The sequence below is a fragment of the Accipiter gentilis genome, chromosome 23 (genome assembly GCF_929443795.1).
Source record: "Accipiter gentilis chromosome 23, bAccGen1.1, whole genome shotgun sequence".
NCBI classification, from domain to species: domain Eukaryota; kingdom Metazoa; phylum Chordata; class Aves; order Accipitriformes; family Accipitridae; genus Astur; species Astur gentilis.
Genome location: NC_064902.1, coordinates 5,498,872 through 5,522,439, shown reverse-complemented (window position 1 = coordinate 5,522,439; position 23,568 = coordinate 5,498,872). Strand labels below are relative to the sequence as shown.

At 42.7% G+C, this 23,568-nt stretch overlaps 1 protein-coding gene across 3 annotated transcripts in view; it reads left to right on the top strand.

Moving 5' to 3' along the window:
• The first annotated feature begins 468 nt into the window (after positions 1–468).
• Positions 469–23,568, top strand: part of RAD54L2 (RAD54 like 2) — a 69,646-nt gene continuing 46,546 nt past the window's right edge. For 2 of the 3 annotated variants that reach the window (XM_049826995.1, XM_049826992.1), the window contains exons 1-3: positions 469–589; positions 14,806–14,914; positions 23,253–23,459. In XM_049826995.1, coding sequence (XP_049682952.1) covers positions 23,309–23,459 — 151 coding nt within the window. In that variant the 5' untranslated portion in view covers positions 469–589; positions 14,806–14,914; positions 23,253–23,308. The remainder of the gene's footprint in view (positions 590–14,805; positions 14,915–23,252; positions 23,460–23,568) is intronic. The other variant, XM_049826993.1, reaches the window with a different exon arrangement.

Below are 23,568 nucleotides of genomic sequence, written 5' to 3'. Positions count from 1 at the left end.
CCCCCACGCTCCGTGCAGCAGCTCTCCTCGCAGCCGGTGGCACCGGCAGAAGCAGCCCAGGCTCCCGCCGGTGAGCCGGGCGGCCGGGGAGGCTCCCGCCGTTACCCGCTCCAGCCCCTAGGTGGGCTCCCCGCCCCGTATGCCGGCACCGTCGGCCCCGCTCCCGGGCCTGCCCGGGCGGCGGATGGGGCCCGCGGGACTCCGGCGGGCGGGCGGGCTCCGGCGGCGCGGCGCGGAGCAGCCCCGTCCCGCGGCCAGCGGGCCCCTGACGGCCGCCGAGGGGAGCGGGGCCCCCTCAGGGCCGGGGCGCCCCGTTCCCCGCCGCGCCGCTCGGCGCCCGCCGTCTTCCCGCCCTCTGGGGCCGGGGAGGAACCTTTCTCCGCCCTGCGGAACCTTTGCGGCGGAGGCGCTTGTTGCTGCCCGGGGGATCCAGCGGGGGGTTGGGGTGGGGGGGGGGGAAAAAGAGCCGGACGCTGGGTGATGCGGCCCCCGAGCGGCGGCTGAGCGCCGAGGCCGGGACGGAGGCGGGCGGGCGGCCGCCAGCTCCCGGGGCCCGCCGCGGCCCGCAGCCCCCCCGCCCCCCGCCGAGGTGAGAGCTCAGCGGTGAAGGCGCGGTGGGGGAGCCGCCTCCACAATGGGAGCGGGCCGGGAAGGGGCGCGCCGGCGGAGGCCCGCGGCCGCCCGCCCCGCCCCGCCGGGGGTGTGTGGGGAGCGGCGTGGGGCGACGGCCGCCCGGCCCGGGGTGGGCTGTGTGTGTGGGGGGGGGGGGGGGCTATGGCGGTCGGCGAGCGGACACCCGGGCTGGGGTGGAGGGCGGGTGGCGGGGAAACGACTGCCGGGCCGGGGGTGGGGGTGGGGGGCAATGGCCACCGGGTCTGAGGGGGCGGGAGGGCGGCGGGGCAAAGGCTCGGCCCCTTGGGCAAGCGGCGGGGGAGCGCCGGGGGCGGGGGGAGGGGCGGTGTGAGGGAGCCGGGAGCTGCGCGGCTGCCGGGCTGGGCCCAGGTCTGAGCCTGGGGGCTCGGGTCGGGCTGAGACCCGAGGACCGCCGAGGCCGGGCTTCGGGGCCGGTAGGGCAGCGCGGCTCGCCTCCCTCAGCATCCCGCCGCGTTTCGGGGCCTAAGCGAGTTTCTGATTTTGGGGGGCGTGGGCGGGCAGCCTGGGGGGGGGGGGGGCTGCACCTGCCTCCCGTGGGGTGTTGTGGCTCTTCGGGGGTCGGCCCGTGCTGGAAGGGGGGGTGCTGAGCCAGAGGGGCCTGACAGAGTCCGGCTGTGCCTGGGAACGAACAGTCGTTGTCACGCTTCTGCTGTGACTGAACAGCGCTGATCTGTAGGACCGGTAAACAGACGCGCAAAGTAATAATTTAGTGTCTGTGAGACTCGTTGTTGAGCTTTGGAGGGAGAAGCCTCGGTGTGTTGAGCTGTTGCCTCTTCTCGCTTGATCCTGTCTCGCTGCTTTTTAACTTGCTCCCTCCATGGGATAGTTTATGGGCTACTTTTGCTGGTGGTTACATTGGTGGCTGGACTTTTCGGTGCTCACGTTTGAGAGACACTCGTAAACTCCGTTGATTTCCCCTCCTGCCCCTTCACTGATTTGTACAAAACTGGTGCTTTAAAAAGTTCTTAGTACATCACTTTAGTCTATATGCAGGTGAGGAATCTTTATTGCAAAAAAAAATCTTTAGAAGGAAATAATAGAGCTGTTTCTTCCTCCTTTTTATGCTAATAAGATGCTAATGATTACATCTGCTTGTCTTTTTAACTTTCTTAATGTTGGATATTCTTTGTATGGTTATCCAAGCATCGTGCCTAGTGAATAATCACTTAGCCCATAGGAAATCGCTGCAGAAACTTCTCTGTTGGTTTAAGATCTCCCTGCTGCCTGGTCGAAGGTGGTGACTCCCCTCCCCTCCCTGACTTAGAGTAATGGACCTTGTAAGCACTCTCTGTCTGCTTCAATGCAAAATCAATTAGTTTAGAATAAGCAGCCTTTGTTTTGGTAGTTCTGCTCTAGGGGCAGTAGCACCCAGCAGAGGGATGAAAACAAAACAGCCTGCTTACACCACTGCAGGTGCTTCTGATGGGAGTTCTGGCCTGGCCTTGGTTTGCTAAGTGAGGCTTCTTTCCCCAGGTGTGAAGCTGTACATCCTGAATATACAGAGTGAACAATGTATCTTCTTATCCTGGGACTGTATCAGCATCAGAATACAGGGGTTGTTCATTAACAGTAGGTGCTGAATGTGAAATTTCCAAGAAAAATGCAGTTGCTGCTTTAAGGAAGAGCTGTTGTGGATGCATGATGTTTTCTGGATTAATACTGCCTCGGACTGAATACCACCTTCTCCCCCACGCCGCAAAAAAGCTGAATGTTTAGCCACTGTGTTCCACTTGTACTACACCTGGGTAACTGGTAACTTCTGCATCCCTAAAATCTCTTGAAATTCCAGTTTTGATATTTGAGAGTATTGCAGATCCTGGATGGGAATGTCTTGTGCTCTTTTGAGAAGAAGAACCAAACAATGTGTTTTCTGTCTCATCTCAACAGTAGTTGCATTTTAATGAAGATTTGAAAGGTATGACCTGGGATAGAAAATTTTAACAAGCCATTATAGTGTTCTCCGGGATCCAAGTTGATGTCATGGAATAGTTCAGGTTGGAAAGAACCTCAGGAGGTGTCTAGTCCAACCTGCTGCTCAAAGTGGGATCAACACCAAGTTCAGATCAGGGCTTTGTTTGTTCAGGTCTTAAACACTCCAAAGGCAAAGATTCATCCCTCTCTGCGTCCCTGTTCCAGTGCTTGACTGTCCTCACAGGGAAAAACCTTTATGTCAGGTCATAACCTCCATTGTTGCACTTTGTCTCATGTCCTCCTGCTGCACGCCTCTGTGCAAAGCCTGTGCACAGCATTCCATCTTCCTGATAGCCTCTGCGTAGGTATGGGAGATCTGCTGTCAACTCACTAAAGCCTTTTCTTCTCCAGTCTGGACAACTCCATCTCTCGCAGCCTCTCTTCGCACAGCAAGTGCTCTATCCCCCTGAGCTTCTCGGTGGCTCTCCACTGAACTAATTCTGGTTTATCTGTGTCTTTCTTGTACTGGGGGTGTCCAAAACTGCGCTTGATGTTTCAGATGGGTGTGAAAAGTGCCAGGTGGAAGGGAGCGATCGCTTCCCTTGATCAGGCAGGCTATGCCCCTGCTGATACAGCCCAGTGTGCTGTTAGCTTGCATCACTGCCAGGGCGCACTGCTGACTCATGTTTAGCCTGCTGTTCACCATGTGTTACATTTTGTGTTTGTGTGTACATATACATGTATGTGCATGTATGTATTTGTATACACGCACACAACCGTTGTCTCATCCTCCTGCCATGCATGTCTGAAAAGACCCTCGTTAATGCATATGTGTGTATACATATATGTGTGTATACATACACACATGTGTCAAATTATACCTTGTGCAGTATCAAACAGTAGTTTTTCCATCCTTTCCCACACATGCCAGTTGTTGCTAGTGGTGACTGTTGACTACCTGGCCTTTCCAAACTCTTTTGCTGTTGCACATACCCTGACTGGTTGTGCCTCCCAGCCAGCAGGTCTGCCTGTTGTGTTGCCTTGACTTTGTTCTTCAAAATTTCATCGTTTCAAATACCTCTTTGAGATGTATCCGGTTACTAGGCTAGGAAGGGAGAGGCAGTGGAGTGAGGCTTTTCCCATGAGGATTGAGTTGAATCCCATTTGATCAAATGCAAATCCAGAATGTAGTAATGTAGGAAGTGTGTTCAAATAGTGTTGTTGATTGGTATGAGTTACATTTAGAAGCAATATTTTTAAGCATACAGTTAGTTGCAGTGCAACTATGTTCATGTCATTTTTTTGAACTTGTTTCCTTCAGGTGCTTAGAAGTTTTTGGGAAATAAAACCCTGTATGATAAATATTCTCTGCTAACAAAATTTCTTATTTTAAACTTAATTCTGGAGAACTTAGTTCCTGCAGAGGTTAAGTACCATTTGATATTCCTAGATACTTGGTACAGATATAATTTTGAAATGTGTGTTTTCTGTTTACACAAACTAATTTCTACATAACATTTTCCTGATCATCAAGTATTTTGAGTTAATTACAGCTGGGTTTGTTTCAGAGAATGCTCATTGCAAGACAGGAATTTGTTGTGTTTAAGCAATATTTTTAGCTATATAAAAATAAAAGAATTTATAGAGAGCTGTGGTTTCCCCCTGCCCCCAAATTGGTGTTTATAAGTATTTGCTCCAACACAGAAGAAGTAGCAATCAATATTTAGGTTCCGACTTTTAGAATAGCATGTGTAGAATCTGATATTTAGGTAATTTAAAACAATGAATGAAAACTTCATTTCTTGTTAACTTCTAGAAACCTTAAGTTTAGTTTCTAGGATTTTATGCTTATTAAGAAACAGAATCTTAAAGATGAAGGGGAATGATAAAGTAACACCATTTGTTGCTTGAGAAGGGGGCAGAATTAGTTGATGAAATCAAGTGTCATTACATACTGTGAGGAAGAAGAAGGTGGAATTACAGGTAGCCATGAGAGGGGAAAAAATTGTTGAAGAGGCACCTTTAGAAGCTGGTTGGACTTCTGAGATATGGTGGTAGTGTTTTGTTGTTTTGGGATTTAAGTCAGTTCTTTTAAACTAGCTAGCTGGTGACTTCTCATTCTAAGTCATACTAAGAAAGTTACTGATCAATATTTTGTATGTGATAACCAGCAAATGCTAATTGCACATATTTGCTAACAAAATTAGTATATTTGAAGTTGAAACAAGTTTTGGGGGGGGGGGAAGGGGGTGTGTGTGTAAAAGTATATATTGCTTTCAGCCATACAGATATAAAGCTTATCAAGAACTGTTGCTTTGAAAAATACCTCAAAGTACATAAAATAGGCTCTTAGAAATTCTTTAAGGTCAGACATACCATTGACTCAATTTTATGCCTGAAGTGAAATAGCAGAATGTCAGTTTGGTCCTGCAAGTGAGACTGATTCGGTGCTATTGTAATCTCAGAGCAGCTGTGATAATTTAAATCTTGTTCTTGCTCAGTGGTAATGCTGGAGTTGGGGTCAGTCTGATATGTCTAAAAATCTTGTGGCATCTTGAAGGTAACTAGAACTTACTTGGGGGGGGGGGGGAAGTATTACATCACTGAAATTTAATAACCGTGTTTTCAGCGTGCTCTAAAATGTGCAAGTAGGAGCAGTGTTTTGAAGCACTCTGTGGTGACCTGTCAGCTTGTCCCAAAGCTGCTATTCTGCAGGTGTATCTGCAAGTTTGAATGCAGAAACAAAGAAAGGAAGAATGAACCAACTTAGATATTAGTGAGAGTTGGTTATTCAAACAGCAGAAAGATGTAAAGGCTGGTGTGCACCTGTCTGGAGAAGGTATTGATTCTGTGCTCGAGAAAAGTGCTGAATAACTTCACAACTGAAGATATCATTCAAGGATGCAGAAATCTTAAGGGGAAGACTTTTAGCCAGTTGGCTCAAAATGAGGCTGAAGAAATCTGTTAGATGCTATCAGTGTAGTTTGTAGTATAAACATGGAGTATAGTGTTCAAACCTTATAAACAGTGCCTTCTACAATTGTCCTAAATCCTAGGAAGAGTTTTTCAGCTGCAAAGTGTGGTTACCATTAGCTTCTTGAACACCTATTTGCAAAAGAGGAGAGTTGATGAGATGAACCAGCTTCTTGCTGATATGACTTGATGTGACTCTGTCCTCCTCCTCCTCTACATGTGCACACACAGTGGTACTGGTAGAAGCCTTAGTAGATGCAGTGCGCTGGCACAAAAGCACTTTCTACTGCTACAACTGAAATTTCTAGGATTAAGCATATTAACAGAAGCTCTCTTCTGCCACTGTAATTGGTTCTACGCTGGTGGACTTCTGCTGGCAGTTAAGTAGAAAATCAAAGTTGGAAAAGCTCAATATACCCACATGCTTTCTTGTGTTAAAAATATATCAAAACTTATACTGAACATGAGGAGGACTTTGATCGAGGCCTAATGTGCAAAACAATGCAGTTTACATAATGAGAGCCTTAAGAGAGGCACTAAACTTACAAAAACAATTAAAGAGGTTTTGTAGTGATTTGGCAGATTACAGGCAGATAACTTTACTGTGGCATTTTCTGTGGAAAGCTAGCTTGATCTAATTAACAAAGAACTGGAGCTATGAAGGGGCAGAATTGATTAACAGAAACTACAGGACCTTTCTGTTACTTAGCCAATATGGCTGATCAGGTACAAAGAGTTTGTAGGGCAAGCACAATGTGGGAAATAATTGAAACGTGGTGGAGGTAGCAATAATTTTGACATCTTCCTTTGGCATGAAATTTTTTACTTAAATTTTTTGCTTGCAAAGAAAGCTTTTCTAGCCCTTCAGAACCGTGGAATTAATGTTTTAGAGACATGATAATTCATCAGAGATTTTCACCAGTCTCTGAGAAACTCAGTCTTATCCAGGATATCAGCATAAAGTAATGTGGGTTATTATATTTGGAGTTGTTGAATTCAGAATAAGTAGGTTGTTAAAGTGTATTGATTTCATGTGAATTGCTCTAGCTGTGTGTTGTACCCAAAGGCTAATAAAACAACCACCAACCAACCAAACCCCAAACCAAACAAAATCTGTGAACCTGACAAAGCCTGGAAAGGAGTTGTGTGGTGGAGGTGCTCACACAGCCTGCTGAGTCAACTTGGAAAACGGGATGTTACTCAAAAAGGAATTGATTGAGGAGGGCTGGTGGTAGGATTTACTCGAAATTAGTGAAATAAAGGAAACTGCTACATGGCTGGTGAGTGCCAGTGCTCTAGAAGATCAAAAAATTGTAATTAAAGCTCTTGTATCAAACATATTTTTACATATGGGATTTGTGTGATAATTATACTCCCATGCCTCCTCTAACGATAATCAGTGAGGTTGTTGTTGTAAAGTGAATCTTTTTCAACAGATATGGTTTCATGTATGGTCAGTGAGCCAAAACCTAGATTAAAAATAGTAGATGTGGGAAACAGAATATGAATGGAGGAATTTTCAGGGATTTATAGTAGGTCCAGGGCTTTGTAGTATTTTTATCAGTAGCCTGGAAGAAAACATGAAATTAGAGCTGATCAAATTTGTGGATTATGTAAAGGTTGCCCTGAGTGGTGAAGCATGAAGAAGGAATGGCAGCTGTACAGTGTCTTCGGAATTGTTTGGGTAAATGGGTCTAATATGGCCAAATATGTTTTTATAGACCTGGAGCAGAGTTATGCATGTTGTAGGAAAGACTGGAAGCTGTAGGTCTAGAATAAAGAATTGTGCTTCCAGAAACCAGTGACCTTGGAAAGGATGGCAGGAGCAGAGCAGATGTATGGCAATATGTGAGTCTTCAGAGTAATACTGTAGATATGAGGGCTACTAAAATAAGCTAATCGCTTTTTAAATACTAATGTACATCCATAATAACAGGAAATTCTGAATAAGGATAGAGAGGTAAAATCAGTTGGGGAATATTTTGACCAGGTTTTAAGATAGTGTTTTTAAAGAAATGTTCAAAAGCAATGAAGATGATGTAGTCACTCATTATAAAACTTTTTTCTCAAAGTGCCCTATTGGTTTAGCTTATTGTGAGGCATTTAAAAGTTTCTTAGTTTTCTTTGAGCAAAATAGGCTGTGTACTGAAGGGCTTTTTAACTTAGTGGAAAAAGATATGATAGCAGCCAGTGCCTGGAAATTAAAAAGATTATTTCAAATTAGGAAAAATGCACAGATTGTTAACAATGAATGTGATTAACCACTGAAGGCATTAGGAAGATGCTTGTAACTATTAAAGGAAATTAGGATGTCTCTATCTCTTGAAGTCATCAAGTCAGGTTGAAGTATCATTTGAAAGATATGCATGAGGAATATTTGCACACGTACACTGTACATGTACTTTTAAATGTATGAGTGTGCATGCCACCATACAAGTACAGGAGTATTTGCACATGCCAAACAGATCTCACCCAGTCGTGTTCAGACTAGGTCTCTCTTCTTGCCCAAACTGGAGTTAGTAAAATGATCTGATTATGATAGTTGTTAATTTATAGCACTCCTTTAAATCTATTAAATATACATTTTCTGTCAAGGAAATAAATGTGTTTGTGTGAACCATGTACACAAATGAAATCAAATGTTTGTGATCTCTTTTTTGGGGAAGCACTGTTGTTTTTTATGATGGGGAAGGACAGGGATGGCTGTTTCATTTCCTGAACAAACTGGAATATCTGCCCCAGTCTTTTTCTTCAAAAATTTGATAACATGTTCTCAAGAAGTCTACTCACTAGTAGTGAGAGATAAACTTTATATTGTCGGTGTTGGGGGCTAAGTCATTACATTCTGTAAAAATTTTTCACTGGGGGAAGAAATTGCACGTGCTCATGGTGGCAGAGGTAGTTTTGAGCGTGACTGCATAAGGATGCAGTGTCCTGTGTTTCTCTGCCAGTATGAAATCAGTGTGTTTCTTGTCCACCAAAAGGAATGGTTTCTGTTGTGTCCTATCTGCCAAAGTGGTGAAGGATGTAGAGAGGGAAAAAAAAAAAAAAAAAAAAAAGCTGTGAGTCCTCTCCTGCCATGGCCATTATGGAGGTGATGGATTTGCCTGTGGATTCTCAGTTGCTCATCAGGACAGCTGGTTTGGGATGTTTTCCTAAATCCTTCTGGGATTGTGATTCTGGGAATCCTTCTGGGAACATGTCCGGTCATGACAGCAGCTTAGTCGTGGTAGGCACCTTTCCAGACATCTTGATCTTTTCCCCATCACAGGACAAGTGCGTGCCAGTCATGTGATGGAGGAAGGGCCGTGGGAAATAGAGCCTGCAGGACATGGATGCTTTGCTTGTGGCAGATTGCTGCTAGATGGCCTTTTCCCCAGGTGCTCCCTTGACTTCGGTAGGAAATGGGTGCGTACACCAAACAGCTCTTGTGCAGAAAAGATGTTTGCAGCAAGCATCAGACATAATATGTATGTTCAGTAGCTCTGGCTTTGGGGAAGGGCAGGTACTATAGCAAATGGCTTTCTTATCTCTGAAAGAGACTGTCCTGGAAGAAGTTAACCTCCTCAGAGCATTTTCCAGCCAAGCGCTACCTTTCCCCTTTATTGCTTATATTATTATTTCATCAAGACAAGCAAAGTCTTGTATTCTTTTCTTTGCACTCTTGGGCTGTCCTGTGCAGGAGGACTTAGAGATAAAATCCTTTTGCTGAGGGAAGCTGTTTATATTTTAATCTTTGAATAATTTCCTTGCCTCTTGGAGGGGGTGTCTCTCCCCTTCCTTCTTCTGTATCTCTTGTTCTCTTTACTGTGTTATCTTGTCTGACCCATTTTGCTGACAAAGAGAAGGCAATGAAGAGAGACAGAAGTGGTTGTAAGTGAATAGTGTCTTTACTTGCAGTCTTGCAGTGACTCCTTTTTTTTTTTTTTTTTTTTTAAATGATCTTCTGGCTTCTCTTTACGGTTGCTTCTACTCTAGGAGTGTTTTAAGTTTGAAAGTCCTTCCCCACGTGTGTTTTTCTCCTTGCCTGTGGCTGTTGTAGTCAGCTGCATCACTGAAGGGCTGGTGGAGTCTTGCATCTGGCCTGGGGTCTCATGCCTCAGTGCAAGCTTTGGAGAGTTAATACAACTTGTTGTGTAGCCCTGAGATTTTGGTGATTGGCAAGAGCAAGGCAGCAATCATGAGTTATAATCATAGTCTAGACAACATTTTTGAGCTCTGTATGTCATTCTGGAGGGCTGTCAGCCTCCACAGCAGACAAGACTTGGGAGGACACAAAGCTTAAATTCAAGGCTTTTTTCTCTTAAAGGTAATCATTATGAACTAGAATGGTTCTGAAAGTAATGTTCCTCCTATTTCTAAATCTGTTGCTGGTCTCTTTCAGTCTTTAAATGTTTTGGAATACAGTTTTCCTTAAAATATACTGTCATGTCCTTTTAATGGAATTCTCTAGTTTTTCAAGCCTTGCTGTTTTAACTACAACTGTTCTTGTTATTGTGGAAAAATTGCACCACAAGAAGTGGAGTAGAGTGAGAGATGAAAATGAAGAAGCTTCAATTTAGCTAACATTTTTTCCTAATTTCGTTAAGGAAACTCCAAACTGGTACAAAAACCCCCAGCTTTGAATAAAGACACTCTTTCTAGATTTCCAGAAGTAATGAATCTGGGATGGGGGAAGGATTATAGAACTCGGGAGATAAGGATTTCATTTTTTCTACTTCGTTTTGTACTACTGTGCTGGAACTCCTCCTACATCCTATACCAGACACATGTCTTTCTCAGGGCTGCTGAGGGGACCTGTCTCTTCTCTCATCACCCATATCTTCACTTGTCTGTGACATTATTTAATATGAGGTTGTAAAATCTGGAAGGGGTTACCTGTGGCCTTGGTCAGAAGTAGCAGTCTCTGGAGTGGCAACTTCATTCCTAGCAGGAGAAGGGATGAGAGAAGGCTTTTAGGACTTCATGACAAAGATGGTTATGCCTCCTTGAGCAGTTTGGGTGAAGTTCAAGTGTTGAGTGAAATGAGCACAAAGCAAGCAGGCAACATGCATGAGAGGCTATGTATACCAGTATGTATTTGTGGCCAGAACTCCACAGTGGTTCTTGGTTGCATAGGATGGGTTGGGAGACGCTGCTCTTGTGGGAAGGTTGGTCCTCGCGTGAAGAAAGCAGTGCATGCCAGGAGCCATGCTTTTTAAGCAGGCAGCAGAGTATAGTGTAGATTGGGAGCAAAGCAAAGGTTTCTGAAATGAAGAATAAAATAAAATATTGATTCCCTGAAGATCTTGGGGAAAGGTCTGTGTTCTAGGACAGCCTAGGAATATCTACTTATCCCAGACATAAGAAGACACAACATGAAAATAAAAAAAGGTAGAGGGCTGAAGGAAGTGATTTTCTTTTATTCAGGTACTAAAAATTAGCCCTTTATCTCAGGCAAGGGCATCATGGCTAAAGCAAATTCCTCTTCATGAGGTTAAAAAAATTACCCTTTTGTTTTTATGGTGCAGATTGCATCGTTTCCCTTTGTCACCATATAGAGGTGTTCCTTTCACGAGTCCTACTTGAGTGCATTTAGGAGGGGACCTGCCCTGATTGGAGAAATTTCTGTTAGTGCTAGTTACCAGTTTCTCTAGGTCAGGGCAGCTTACCTTCCTGCTGCCTAGAACAGAGCCTTGTCCTTTCTTTGCCCCTTTAATGCTAGTACCCACATGTAATTGCAAGAACCTGTTCGTAGAGGCTATCATTAAATATGTTAAATGTTAAGGACTTGCATGACGAGGTCTATTGGTATTTTGCTTTGAGCTCTGGGCAGTTTAAAAGTATTTGCTGTGGGGAGAGAGATGCGCATATCAAGGGTGTCTAACCACATGATATATTTTATGGTACTTTTGCCCTTTGAGCGGCAATTGCATTGATTTTTTTCAATTAAAAAAAAAAAAAACCACAACCCAACAAAATGAACTTCAGAAATAGATACCTCTCTACACAAACCTTATCGTGATGCCATGACTATTTAAAGAAAGAGACAATTGAGAGGATTAAGTATGAGAATGTTCATGTGTCACCTCGGATACATGCACTGTCCTTTTGATTGGCAAGGTAAGCTTTGTCACAAGGACCATCTTGCTTTCTCAAGTCAAAACACTGTCTGTCTGCCGTGCTGGAGCACCATTCTGGCTGCTAAGACCATGGCCCTGTGGACAGTGATGCCAGCTCAGTCAGGCCATACCCAGGGCTGCTTGTTCCCACCCTCTGACTTTTTTGCTTTGTGCCTGCGTAGCTGTTCGTGCAACTTTGTAGTAAACTACATTTGGGAACTGAATTTTGCTTCTGGGTTGTTTTTCAGCTGAATCAGTTTGCTGTACAGCCACACAGATAGTTGTGCTGGCAAATATGGGAGTGGTGTGCTAGTGGGAAAGAGCAGCTGCTGCAGAGAGTGTGTCCGAGGCCTGAGAAGCTGCAATCAGCGAGAGGGAAAATGGGTAATTTAATAAACCTTTGGCCTTGATTACCCTTGTGGTGCCTGTGAAATCTGAAAATTGTCTGTCAGTGTCAGGGCATGTCACTGTCTCTCTAATTGGTGGGATTTGCATCAGGTTTTGGTTGCCATCTTCTGTTTATCATTGTCTTTTATTTAGTCTTTGCATTTATTATTTGCATCACTCACTGATGAAGGTGAAAGAAACAGCATTCCTAGTGTAATGTAACTGTCCAGAGGTTTAGATTACATTTGCAGCATGGCTACTTAACACTTGTGTGAAAAGATGGCTGGCTCTGACTTCTCCTGTCCCGAAGTAGTTCAAGAGTTGTATATTCCTTCCTTAAAAAAAATGCCAGGGTTATGGAGTGCACCTCTGCAACCAAACACAAGCTTCTGGGCATAGGATATAAGAAAACTCAGATTGTTTTTGCAGGGGATGTTGGGGTGTGGGAGATAACAGGAACAAAGAATATTTTCTTAAATCAAGAAGTTGTTGTAGGAGTGGTGTCATCAGTTGGGTTTTAAGTTTCTTGTCCATAGGTGTCAACAAATTGAGGGAACTGGACCAAAAAAAGAAACCTTACAAAATCAGCGCCTTTCAACACCTAGTGTATGAAGTATACCACAAGCTCTAAACAGGGTAGAGCAATTGCTTTGAAAACTGGATGGCAAGATGACTATTGCATAGAGTAGAGAAGATTTAGGGTTGAAGAAGTTAGGTGCTTTTGAGATGAGACATTTGAGGAAAAGCTGTTATCCTAAAAGAGCGTAGTTTTGGTTTTGTTCCCCATTCCACCCCCCCCCACCCCCCCCCCCGTTTTCCCTCAGTCCTGCAGTGTGGTCCTGTTATCTCTGGAGGTGAATTTCCTGGGGAAGCTGGTTTTTTTATTTTTTCTTGGGGGGGGGGGGGAGGGGGGTCGGCGCTCTTAACTCTGGACAATGCATAGTAAGATTTACCCTAGCCAGCATTTTTAAGTTTCTGTCCACTGTAACTTCACATCCTGTTCTCCAAGGAAAGTGAGTAGCTAAGGGCTTTATTATGTGATCTGAATTTGTTTAATCTGTAATGACAATAGTTAACTACTTGAGAGGAATAAGACCCAGATAATGTGTAGAGAACACTGAGGAAATGGGTGATCTGCTTAGTCATGCAGACTCTGTAAGAAAATGTGGGGTTTTTTTTCCTACTCTTCCTTTAAAAAAAAAAAAGTTTAGAGGTGCTTTTTTTTCTTCCTCCTGTATGTACCATAGCACTAATGAAAAATGAGAGGGGAGATCTTGTATTTCAACTAAATCAATACTTCTGGTCAGTGAAATGCTTATTTTAACAGAATGAGATACAGAGTTGCTAGCCTCTGCCGCTGATAGCGTGGAACATTTTTTTGAAAAAAACCCAAAAAAACAAAAAAACTTTCATTGTGATGAGGAGGTGCATCCTCTAGAAAGTCTAACTTTTATAATTTGCCTCCTTCATTCCTAACAGAGAGAGAACTATGAATGAAATTGAGTGAGATTTTACAGCATTGCCAGTAAATCGGCTCTGAAAGTGCCATGTAACTAGTTTTCTCTGTTAAACAATGCTATTAACTGTACCCAAGAGCTCGCATCAAAAGAAGAGTTATAGTTACTATTCAGATTTCTGAGTTCAGCCCAAATCAATAATGATCAAGAATTCCTACAATTGGACAAATAGGTATTTTCAGTAAAATGACTTGGCAACCTTGATTCAAGACTAATAATTCAATAATCCAACTAATAATTCAAGAAGAGGGGAGGAAGAGTAGAGATGGGACAAGAAATTCCATTCCTATTGTATTTTGGGAAATACCGGCAGGTGATATGGTCCCGTTCGCTTGGGATGGTAACATGTCAACAGGACACTAGAAGAACTGGCTTGCCTGCAGTTCCTTCTGTACTGGCTTGCTGAGTACGGCTGCCAGTCAAACAGCATTTGCAAACACTAAACGAGCTTTGATAGAAAAAGTGGTCACCTGGGGAAAGCAGTTGCCTGAAACTTGCACTTAACTTTGAGAGAAAAAATACCCAAAAGGTTATGGTTTTTTGAAGATCACAGCTGAATGCTCTTTATCATTTTGATTCTGAATCTTGAAAACATAACATTTGGATTCTGCATGGGTATGAATATCTATACAGTATTGTCTGTTCAGTAAGAGCAAGTACTACAAAAGACACTCCTAGCTTTTATGAAAGTTAAGTGAATTTATGCATTTGGGAGATAGTGACATTTTTTCTCTAAAAGAGTTGTGTCTAGTAGCCAGCAGCTACTTCTGTAGATGACTGTCGTGGTCCTTATTTACCATACAGTGTTTTTTAATAATTTGCTAATATGTCCCTTTTCAATTGCACCTTCCTATCTTAGCATTGGATATGCTTGTGCCCATTCGTAATGGTAGTTAGTGTCCTGTTTAACATATGCTGGGGCTGGACAGTTTGGTATGTTTACCGGAAGGGTATGTTTACCTGCAAGATATATTGTCTTTCTGTTAGTATTTATGTATCTCCTTAGCCAAACTTGCATTGTGCTGCTTTTAAAGCTCTTTTGAAAGTAAGCTGAAGTATGTAGAGTCATATAAGCACAATTTTATAAGCTAAAAATGTAATATGTATATAATTAGACTCATAGCTCAGTTTCTTTTGTGAAGTAATACTAGCTCTAATTGGGGTGCTCTTTGTGTGTGTATGCAAATGACCCCCTGATCAGTGTGTTGGATTGTTTGTGCTGTATGGTGAGAGGGAGTAAGCTGCATTCTTTTCCCTTGCAGGCCTGTCCAAACCATTGGGAGGTTTTGAGCCAGCAAAACGCAACCAAAGTGGCGCTTCCATTACTAAGGACAAAACCACAGGAGGCTATTTCATCCAGCTGCTTTCCATGTGAGCTGCCTAAGTGTCAATCTTAAGGTGTTACCAAAACAAATGTATTTGTGCAGGATAGATAAGGATTGGTGTGAGTGTTTTATTTTGACCTGTTTAGTTGAAAAGGCAAAGATCAACAGATTTTGGTGACTTGTTCTCAAAACCAGCAGAAAAGTGACCTTTATAAGTGGCACTTAATGCAAGCTTTTCCCAGCACTGTGCAAGTAGAATGTTCTGTTGGAGGGAATGACTCTGAAAGAAACCATGTTTCTGACAGTTTTTAATCCTTTAATGGATTTTTAATCTACAGTGGAATCCAATAAAAATTAGTTTAATGTCTGATTGCTTGACAGACTGGAGCAACTTGGGTCTAACATATGCTAATTGTCGTCTTCACATCATGCGAGTTCAAAACTGTTTATTTCCATTTCCTCCTACTTCAGGATTTTTTTGTTTTCTTTCTTTTTTCATTTGTGTTCTAGTTTCTTTGGTAAACTGTAGGTGGCATAAGTAATGCTCTCACGTTGCTAGTGTAATTATCATTGCTGGAGATGGGGTAGTGAATAAAGAGGAACAAAACCATGTTGAATTCTTCCATTTTCTAAAAACTCTATAAACCAGAACCTCAGGTTTTAAGTCTGGTTCTGAAGAGGAAGAGAGATGAGGCATCAAAAACAAACTCCCAGACCTCTGCAACACTTTGTAGTGAAATGCAGACGTATGACCAAAGAAAGAGTTGTGTTTATTTTGTGATCTGTTGATGACAGTGTGCAATGTGACTGGCGTCTGTCTCATAGGGGATGGTGGGTTGCCCTGGACCGCTGCTGATGGGAAAGCTTGTTTCCTGAGCAGAGATGCAGTCAAAAACAGTGAATCATTCTCCTGTAATGAAATGTGCTTCTCTGGGAGGCAAAGAAAGAAGAGTGTGTTGATGGGGCGATACTGAGAAAACAGGATAGATCAAATAGGCCTTTCAGCATTGGGAAAACATGCAATTTTCCTCATTCTGAAAGATGAAAACATTGTTTATGAGCTATGTAAGTCTGTTTCTGTGGGATACTCGTCAAGGAAGTAAGCCATAATGTTAGCATATCTCAATGACCAAAGCCGTAGCTTGTCTTCATAGGGTGACAGTGACTGATCTTTACTTGAGAGGGGATTAGCTCTTTGTCTTTTCACTCCTCTCTGTTCCACGGCTTCTGTTTATGTAATTTATTCTTGATTTATTACATAACTTCTTCTCTGGCACCTATGTATAACAAGAGCTAAAACTCCTAGAGGGATCTTTCAGTTATCTGGATCTTCCCTGCTTGTGGGAATTGGCTCACATCTTGACATAGTTTTGGTACTCACAAAGAGAAGGCTTGGCACATGTCTTCCATGACCTGACTTTTAAAATCTCTCTTTTGGAATTTGAGAATGGTTATCGTTAATGCAGGGTAGGCAAATTTACCCCAAATTAATCTGCTATATAAAATGTATTGAATATAATTTGGAATCCTGACATGCTATGCTCTATTATTGAGTCTTCCCCATCATTTGAAATAACTTCTTGGGATTTTACTCCGCTCGCAGGTAGTGGTTGTTTTTCTATAGCTGTAGCACCATGGGCAAAACCTGCAAAAGCACGCTTGAAAGTGTCTTTTATGTTGAAATGCTGTTCGCTTTGAAAGCAGAAACAGTGATCAGGGAAGGAAAATTTCCTTTTCTCAACATTTTCTTTAGCAGGGAATGCAAATGCCATTTTTACAGAAGTTGCCAGAGCTAAAAACATAAATGGAGATTCTGTGAAGTAAGAGACAAAATTTTTGTTCCTTTGTGATGGTGTTAATCCAAATGAATATCAGTAATTACTGGAAGCAAAACCAATCTCATGCAGTACAAAACAAACCACTTTTCTAGATAGCGTGGTTCACCGGTGAGGGAATTTCAAGTATTTCAAAGGAAAGAGTTGATTTATAGGAAGACAATTTCTACTTTAATATGATTAAATAAAATTGCTTTTAAAAGAAATGCAACATTAGTTAGGCAAATAATTATGTACATACTTATATACAAACACAAAAATAGTTTGCCCATTTCTGCTGGCTCTGTCCAGAGATAGAGAGCTTGTCAGTGCCTTACAAAGTCTGTGTGGAAGTGAGTGCTGACATCTTATGAAGAATATTCAGTTTTTTTCTTTAAAGGTTACAAAATGTTGACACTGTCAGCAGTAGGGTGTACCCGCATCCCTTCTGAAACACAGGAGCGAAAGGACCTTGTGGCAGGAGGTTCCCGCAGCAGTTGATGGATGATGCTGGTGTGTGCCGCTGCCACCAGTCCAGGTTGTGTAATGATCTGCAGATGCTGCCATTGACTCGCGCTAGCTCTTTTTGTTTGGGATCGCAGTGGGAGCCAGGCCTTATGTAATGTTCATTGTCACATTCTCCGTTCCAGCACTGTCATGTCAGCAGAGGGGAAGGATTAGCTCTCCCTTTTCTTTCTTTGTGGGTTGATTTTAGGGGTTTTTTTTTTGCTTTCTCCCACCCCTTCTTGCAGCAGCTTTTTGTTGTTTTTGTTGTCAGGGAACAACCAGTTTCAGGCCGTTTTTAGTGTTGTGGTGCCTTTTAGGAAGGAGATTGTTAACCTAGAATAAAAGAGCAGGTCCTGCAAGTCTCCCAAAACTGATATATGGAAGTGTTTTTTAAAGCACTCTGTTATTTTTTTCTCTTAATTCCTGCTTCCCACAAATCACAGTGGGCTCTTTAATAACTTGCATCAAATGTGGGCGAAGACTAGATGCGTTGTGCCTATGTTTACATGGGATGGGGAGAAGCATACTTGCCTTCCTCAAAAGGGTGGTCCAGGGCAAGCAGATGCTCTGCAATTTATGATTTTACAGGCTGCTTTTTTTCTTTCTTGAGTCAATATTCCTGTAGTAAACACATCATTTAGAGAGGGGACCAATGCCACTTAAGTTCATTGTGATTTGAACAAGAGGAAATGAAGGAGGAGAATTGTTTTCTTCCTTCCCAGCTAGCAGTGTGTAGCCACCAGTTACCCGTGAGTCACAGCTGAAAAACTGCTGAGTCTTAACAGTCTCAGACTGCAAAGGAAGAAGGGATTTAAATCATGAAGTAATCAATTAACGATGGCTTTAAATGCAACTTCTGGGTGTTATAGCTGGGGGAAATTAATTCCTGCTTTGTTAAAAACATATCGGGGATCTGCTAGACTAGTGTTGGTCAGTAACACTGTTGGCTTTCTCGAGAAAGCATTTATCCTTTTAAGTGATTCTCCCCCCTTGCTGTTTTTTACATGATAATTTAAAATACAAATGTTAATATGTAACATAACATAAATTAGAGAAGTTCTAATATTTGTTATAATCAAACTGTCCAAACCCACTGATCTCAGGTTTATTTCTTATTAGATTTTTAAATTGAACAGAAAAGTATTCATTGCTATTTTGCAATAACATTGCAAGTTATTACTTGCAAACTGTTACAAGATTTTTTTTTTTATTGTACAGAGAAGCTTAAGCTCATGACTTCTTTAGTGATCCATCTGTATGCTTTATAATAATTTTCCAGTAGTTACTGAAGGCTACCTATAAGGTACCAAAACTGCGCTAGCAGCGATCTAGCAAAAAGATGAGATTTCTCCAGAGGAGCCAGCAGTTACCTTCATACACATCCATTTTGAAGTATTTGTGTGTGAGCTGAGTGCGTAAGAAGAATCTTATGGCCCCAACCAACCAGCTGTTTTGCTGCCAAACAAAAAAGAAAAAAGATAATGGAAATTATTATTACCATAAAACATGACTGTATAGCAGAAACTGAAGAGCATTATGTAGCACTGACTTTTTAATAAAACCAGGTATTTCACTGTCTGTGCAAATCCTCTTGTGATTTGCCAGCATGCTTTATCCTGTTTCTATGGCCAGGCACCACAATGACCAATGTGAAGTCTTGGTTACAAAACAAGCTTTAAGGGACAAATCTTGATGAGTCCCAGATATTGGGCTTGGCTGGAGGTTGGGGAGGTGATTGAATCCTCTTTACTATTCAGCACCATAGTAGCATTAGTGTTAAACCTGCCCTTTCTGAGGGGATTTGTATGGGATGCGCATGTACTCAGGAACAAGCATGTCCTGTGCCTAAATCACCTGTGTCGTAGCAGACAAAGAGCTTCTGTAAAGACACTTTGGCTTTTGTGGCTTCCTGGAGGTACAGGGGAATCCTGCTCCTCCTTACTCAGGTGGGGAAGGACTCCAGCCTGCCCTGTTCTGCATCCTTCCTTTTTACTTGTTTACATTTGTAATAGTTAATTAAGTAATAGTTTAGTTTTTATAGTGCTGATGAGTCCTCTGATGAAAGTGATGGTGTTGTACACAAATGGGCAAAGTCACCAGATCCCATGATGTTTGCTGTTTCCCTTAATAGTTTGGCTCATGGTGTGCGTGACCTTGTGGTAAAAAAACTATTGTTCAGATGGGAAGTTCACTTTCACATTTCTCTCATCTTCATACACGAGAAGAAATGGTGATTTTTAAACCTTTGCAGAGCAAAATAAAAACATGAGGACAACGGAAACATGTCCAAATTTGCAAGCCCCCGAAGTTCCTCATCCAGAACTGGGCCTCCTTTCTGTGCAGGCCGAGGAGGAGGCAGCCTCATCACCACATGGCATTTACTTACTATCTGAAATGTTCTACCTTCAAAAAGCAAAGCCCCCAAAACTTCAGAACTATTTTTACCTTTGTTGAAAGACAGGACATAATACATGAGAGAGGCTGTCTTGGATGTTAATTTGATGTGCAGTTGATTGTAGGGTTTAGCTTCCTGGTTAGGATAAACATGACAGCTCTTTTCTCCACTCTGAGTAAGCAAGAAGAATTTTCCCAAGTGTTTTCACTTAATAGCCCACCTTGTTTTCTCAGTGGCCTCACTGTGTATCGAACTGGGCACAATACTGTATGGACTACTGGCTTTCTGTTGTAAACCGTGGTGCAGCAGGTTTGGTTTGTATTTCTTGGTACTGGTAACCCTCTTTACAGCATACCGCTTGGGGTGCAGCTTCCCTTTTTTGCAGCAGGGCAGGAGGCTTGTGGGTTGATCTAATGTGGGACAGCTGGAAAGTCCAGACAAACAGTAACTTTGATCAGTTGAAGGTAATCTGTTTATCTCTTGCAAAGTGCCCTTCCTACAGCGATTAAACGTTGAGCACAGTGTGCCTGTGTGTGCAAAGGCAAGAGATGGGGCAGGATGGAATAACTCAGCCATAAAACAGTAGCGACAGCTACAATCTGGCCCTGTTGTGTAATTCCCCTTGGTGGAAGGCTCTGAACTGGGTCAGATTGGTGTGAGAAACGAGGGCAGTCTCACAGCTGTGTAATGCCTACCTGCCTGTCATGCCGTGTCCCTGCTGCGTGCTCCCAATGCCACCAGGCAGGGTGGGAGCCCTCCCGAGACCCAGGGCTTACACAATGGAGAGCGGCTGCGGAGCTGCAAGAGCAGGGGAGGAGGATGGGGAGGGAGGAAGACAGACAGCAGCCTGGCAATAGGCACAGAGGAGTTAACCATCTTTGTTTCACCCAGCTTCTGCAAGATTTAATTAAGTCTTTTTGAAGGCTTCTGTTTAACTCTCCTGCATATGGCTGAGGCTGCTGAACGGGTGTCAAGAGTTAGCTTATAAAGAACTTATACTTACTGCTAAACAAAAATAAAGTTTAGATTAGAGCCCTTTTGTACTCCAGTCTGGGAGATAGCTGCTCTCCACTGGGTTTGATTTTATTTATAGAAATACAGGGACCCATATCCTTTCCTTTAAACAGTTTTCAGAAAGTGTTTTGTGGTGTGTTTTTGGGGTTTTTTTGTTGTTTGTTTTTTTTTTTTAAGGTTCTGGGACAAATGATGAAATATGAGAGATGACACACAGGAGAATACTGATGGGAGAAACTGTATCATGTGTCCTTTGACCTGGAGCGTTTAGTGCCATTACAGCCCTTCTGCTTTTCCCATTTGTAGATGAGAATTCATTCCTGCCATTTTAGTGTTTGTGTTTCTTCTTTTTGGTTTTTTTTTTTGTTTGTTTGGGGTTTTGTTTTGGTTTGGTTTTTTAGTTGGTGCTTAGTTTGCTGGGATAGTAAAACAGGGAAATTTTTTAATATGCTTCTGTTGATATGGTTTCCAGCAGAGAGCATGCGAGATGCTTTAGAGCACAGTATGGGCAACATGGAAATAAATAAATCTCCTTGAAATCCCAGGTGACCAGCAGAGACCCACAAAGGTAACACTACTGGCTATCTCCTTCTGAAATGTAAGGAAACACATGGAGCTTTACAGTTACAGGTTTGAATACAACCTGTAAAGACTAAAACAATGTTTGTTTTCCTTAGGGCTGAATATCGGCTGGAAGGGAACATTGTTGCTGTTTAAAAGTAAAAATAAGCCACTGTTTGGAAATACACATAGACTTTAGCACAGCATTTGTCTGGAAAAACTTCTGATAAGAGATTGCTTTGTGTCTGCAGTCTTTGACTGAAGTCACCAGACATCAGAAAGTAAGCAGGTGCCAGACCTTGCAGTGCCCAGGGGTCACCGAATTGCAGCAAGCTGACAGCAACAGGGCTCAGTACCTGCCTACCAGCAGACCGGAGAAGCTGAGTGAATCTCTTTAGCTTGTGTAAACTGGCACAGTTCCACTTGAGCTGATTTAGATTTTGGCCTTTTCTACCATCTGCTTGACTAAGCCAACTTATTTTGTGTGACATGTGTAATAGTGTAGGGACTTCAGTTGTCTCTGCCTGGTGGTAAAGTGCTCCTGGGACCTAGTGGTGAAAGGTTTCCTATTCCAATACCAATCTCCGCAAAGCCTGTTCTTCTTCCCTTGTGTTTATTTTCTTTGAGACACTCTTGAATGTTATTGAGGAGCTGAGAGAGGCAAAGCAGGAACTGATGACTTCAGCTAGAATAATTCAGCATACTTGACAGTTAGATTTTCAGCCCTGCTACAGGGGTGTTGAGTTGTGTCTTTAACCTTCAAGTTTCTGAGCTCATCTAGTTACTGCTGAAACACAGCTGAAAATGACATTTTTCTGTTTCTTGAAGTGTTTGTAGGTATGTATGCTGCCTTATCTGCTTAGAAGTTTCTTTTTTCTTTTTTTTTAAGTGCCTGATTAGTTCTCAAACATTTTATAGTTTACACTGGAAATGTGGTGTAAGTAGGGAGCAGTGGAAAATGAGTGACGAGGAAATGTTTCCCTCATCTTTCTTTAACGCTTTCTGGGGAATGTGTGGGTAGTAATTCTTCTGAGGCTTGATTTTTGAACACATCCTTTGCTTCATGTTCCTTGAGATCAAGATGCCTTCTTTATTTTCCTTTCTTGGTTGTGTTTCTTTTTTTTTCATCCATCTGACACAGCTCCTTTATGATAATTCTTTGTGTATGGAAGAAGAGTACCCATCACTGTCCAGAAGTGACAGTCCATGATCTGAACAGATAAACTTGTGACTTCATGATTGCCCTGGCCCTCCCTTTAAGCTTTGTTGTTGTTTTGTACCATGATTTCTGCTGTGATGACCTGGAGTAGTGTAACACAGGAGTTATGCACAGCCAGCTTCAATTCTTGTATTTTAGAGAAAGGAAATGCAAATTCTCTCTGATCCACCCTTCCTTTGTGTTTACTTTTCTTCTCATCCTGCTTTACAAAGGGACGTATAACCTTTAAAAATGGGATCGTTGTTGCCTTCTGTCCGTACTGTTATAAGGTAATGCTGTCTCTGTTCTGTTGGTTGGAACGGAGACTTCAGACAGGCTGTGATGAGTAGCTGGGTGACCTTCGCAGCAGGTACAGCTAAGTCAGGAGGGTGGCTGGGTGGCTTCTGTCTGCGACCCACGGTCTGCATACTGCAATGATGTTTGCAGTGGTCAGGGATCAGAGTAACAGGTAGCCGTATGGGATTCTGAGACTGATCCTTTTTTCTGTGCTTCATCTTTGGACAGTAGTGTTCTGAAATTGTTCACATTATTTATTTATTTTTGCATCTTTGTATAATCAGACATTGATACTAGGAATCTTTCTGCTGTGTACATGCCAAACATACCAAGAAAGAAGTGGTTTTGAGTGATTAGTTAATATATTGGTTCTGATATTGATTCTACAGTGCTGGGTCTGTATCATTATGATACGTTGCTTATGGCATCCATTTTCTCCATTTCAGGATTTTGTGCACAGTCTGATATAACTGTTACTTAAAAGACTGATGACAGATTTGTGTTTTTATATGCAGTAATCCTGCTATGACTTAGAGCCTTTAGGCTCAAAGGTTGGGATTTAATGGGCTCATTATGTACCTCTTTTCTTTTCTTGCAGGGCTGCCTCACGGTAGAACATGAGCAGGTAATGCACAAGGAGCACCACTGGGAATCATGTCAGACGAGTCAATCTCAGGGAGTGATCCGGACCTGGACCCGGACTTGGAGCAGGAGGATATGGAAGAGGAGGAGGAGGAAGATGAGGAGGAGGCGATGGAGGAGGATAATGATGGGGATGACGAGGAGGACTTACTTGATGAGAGTGGTAAGTGAATGGGGTTGTGAATCTCTGCATACACTTGTTAAACAAAACTGGCGTTACTAGTTTTGGTGAGTGACATCTTGGTAGATAGCACAAGGGTTAGGATTTGTCC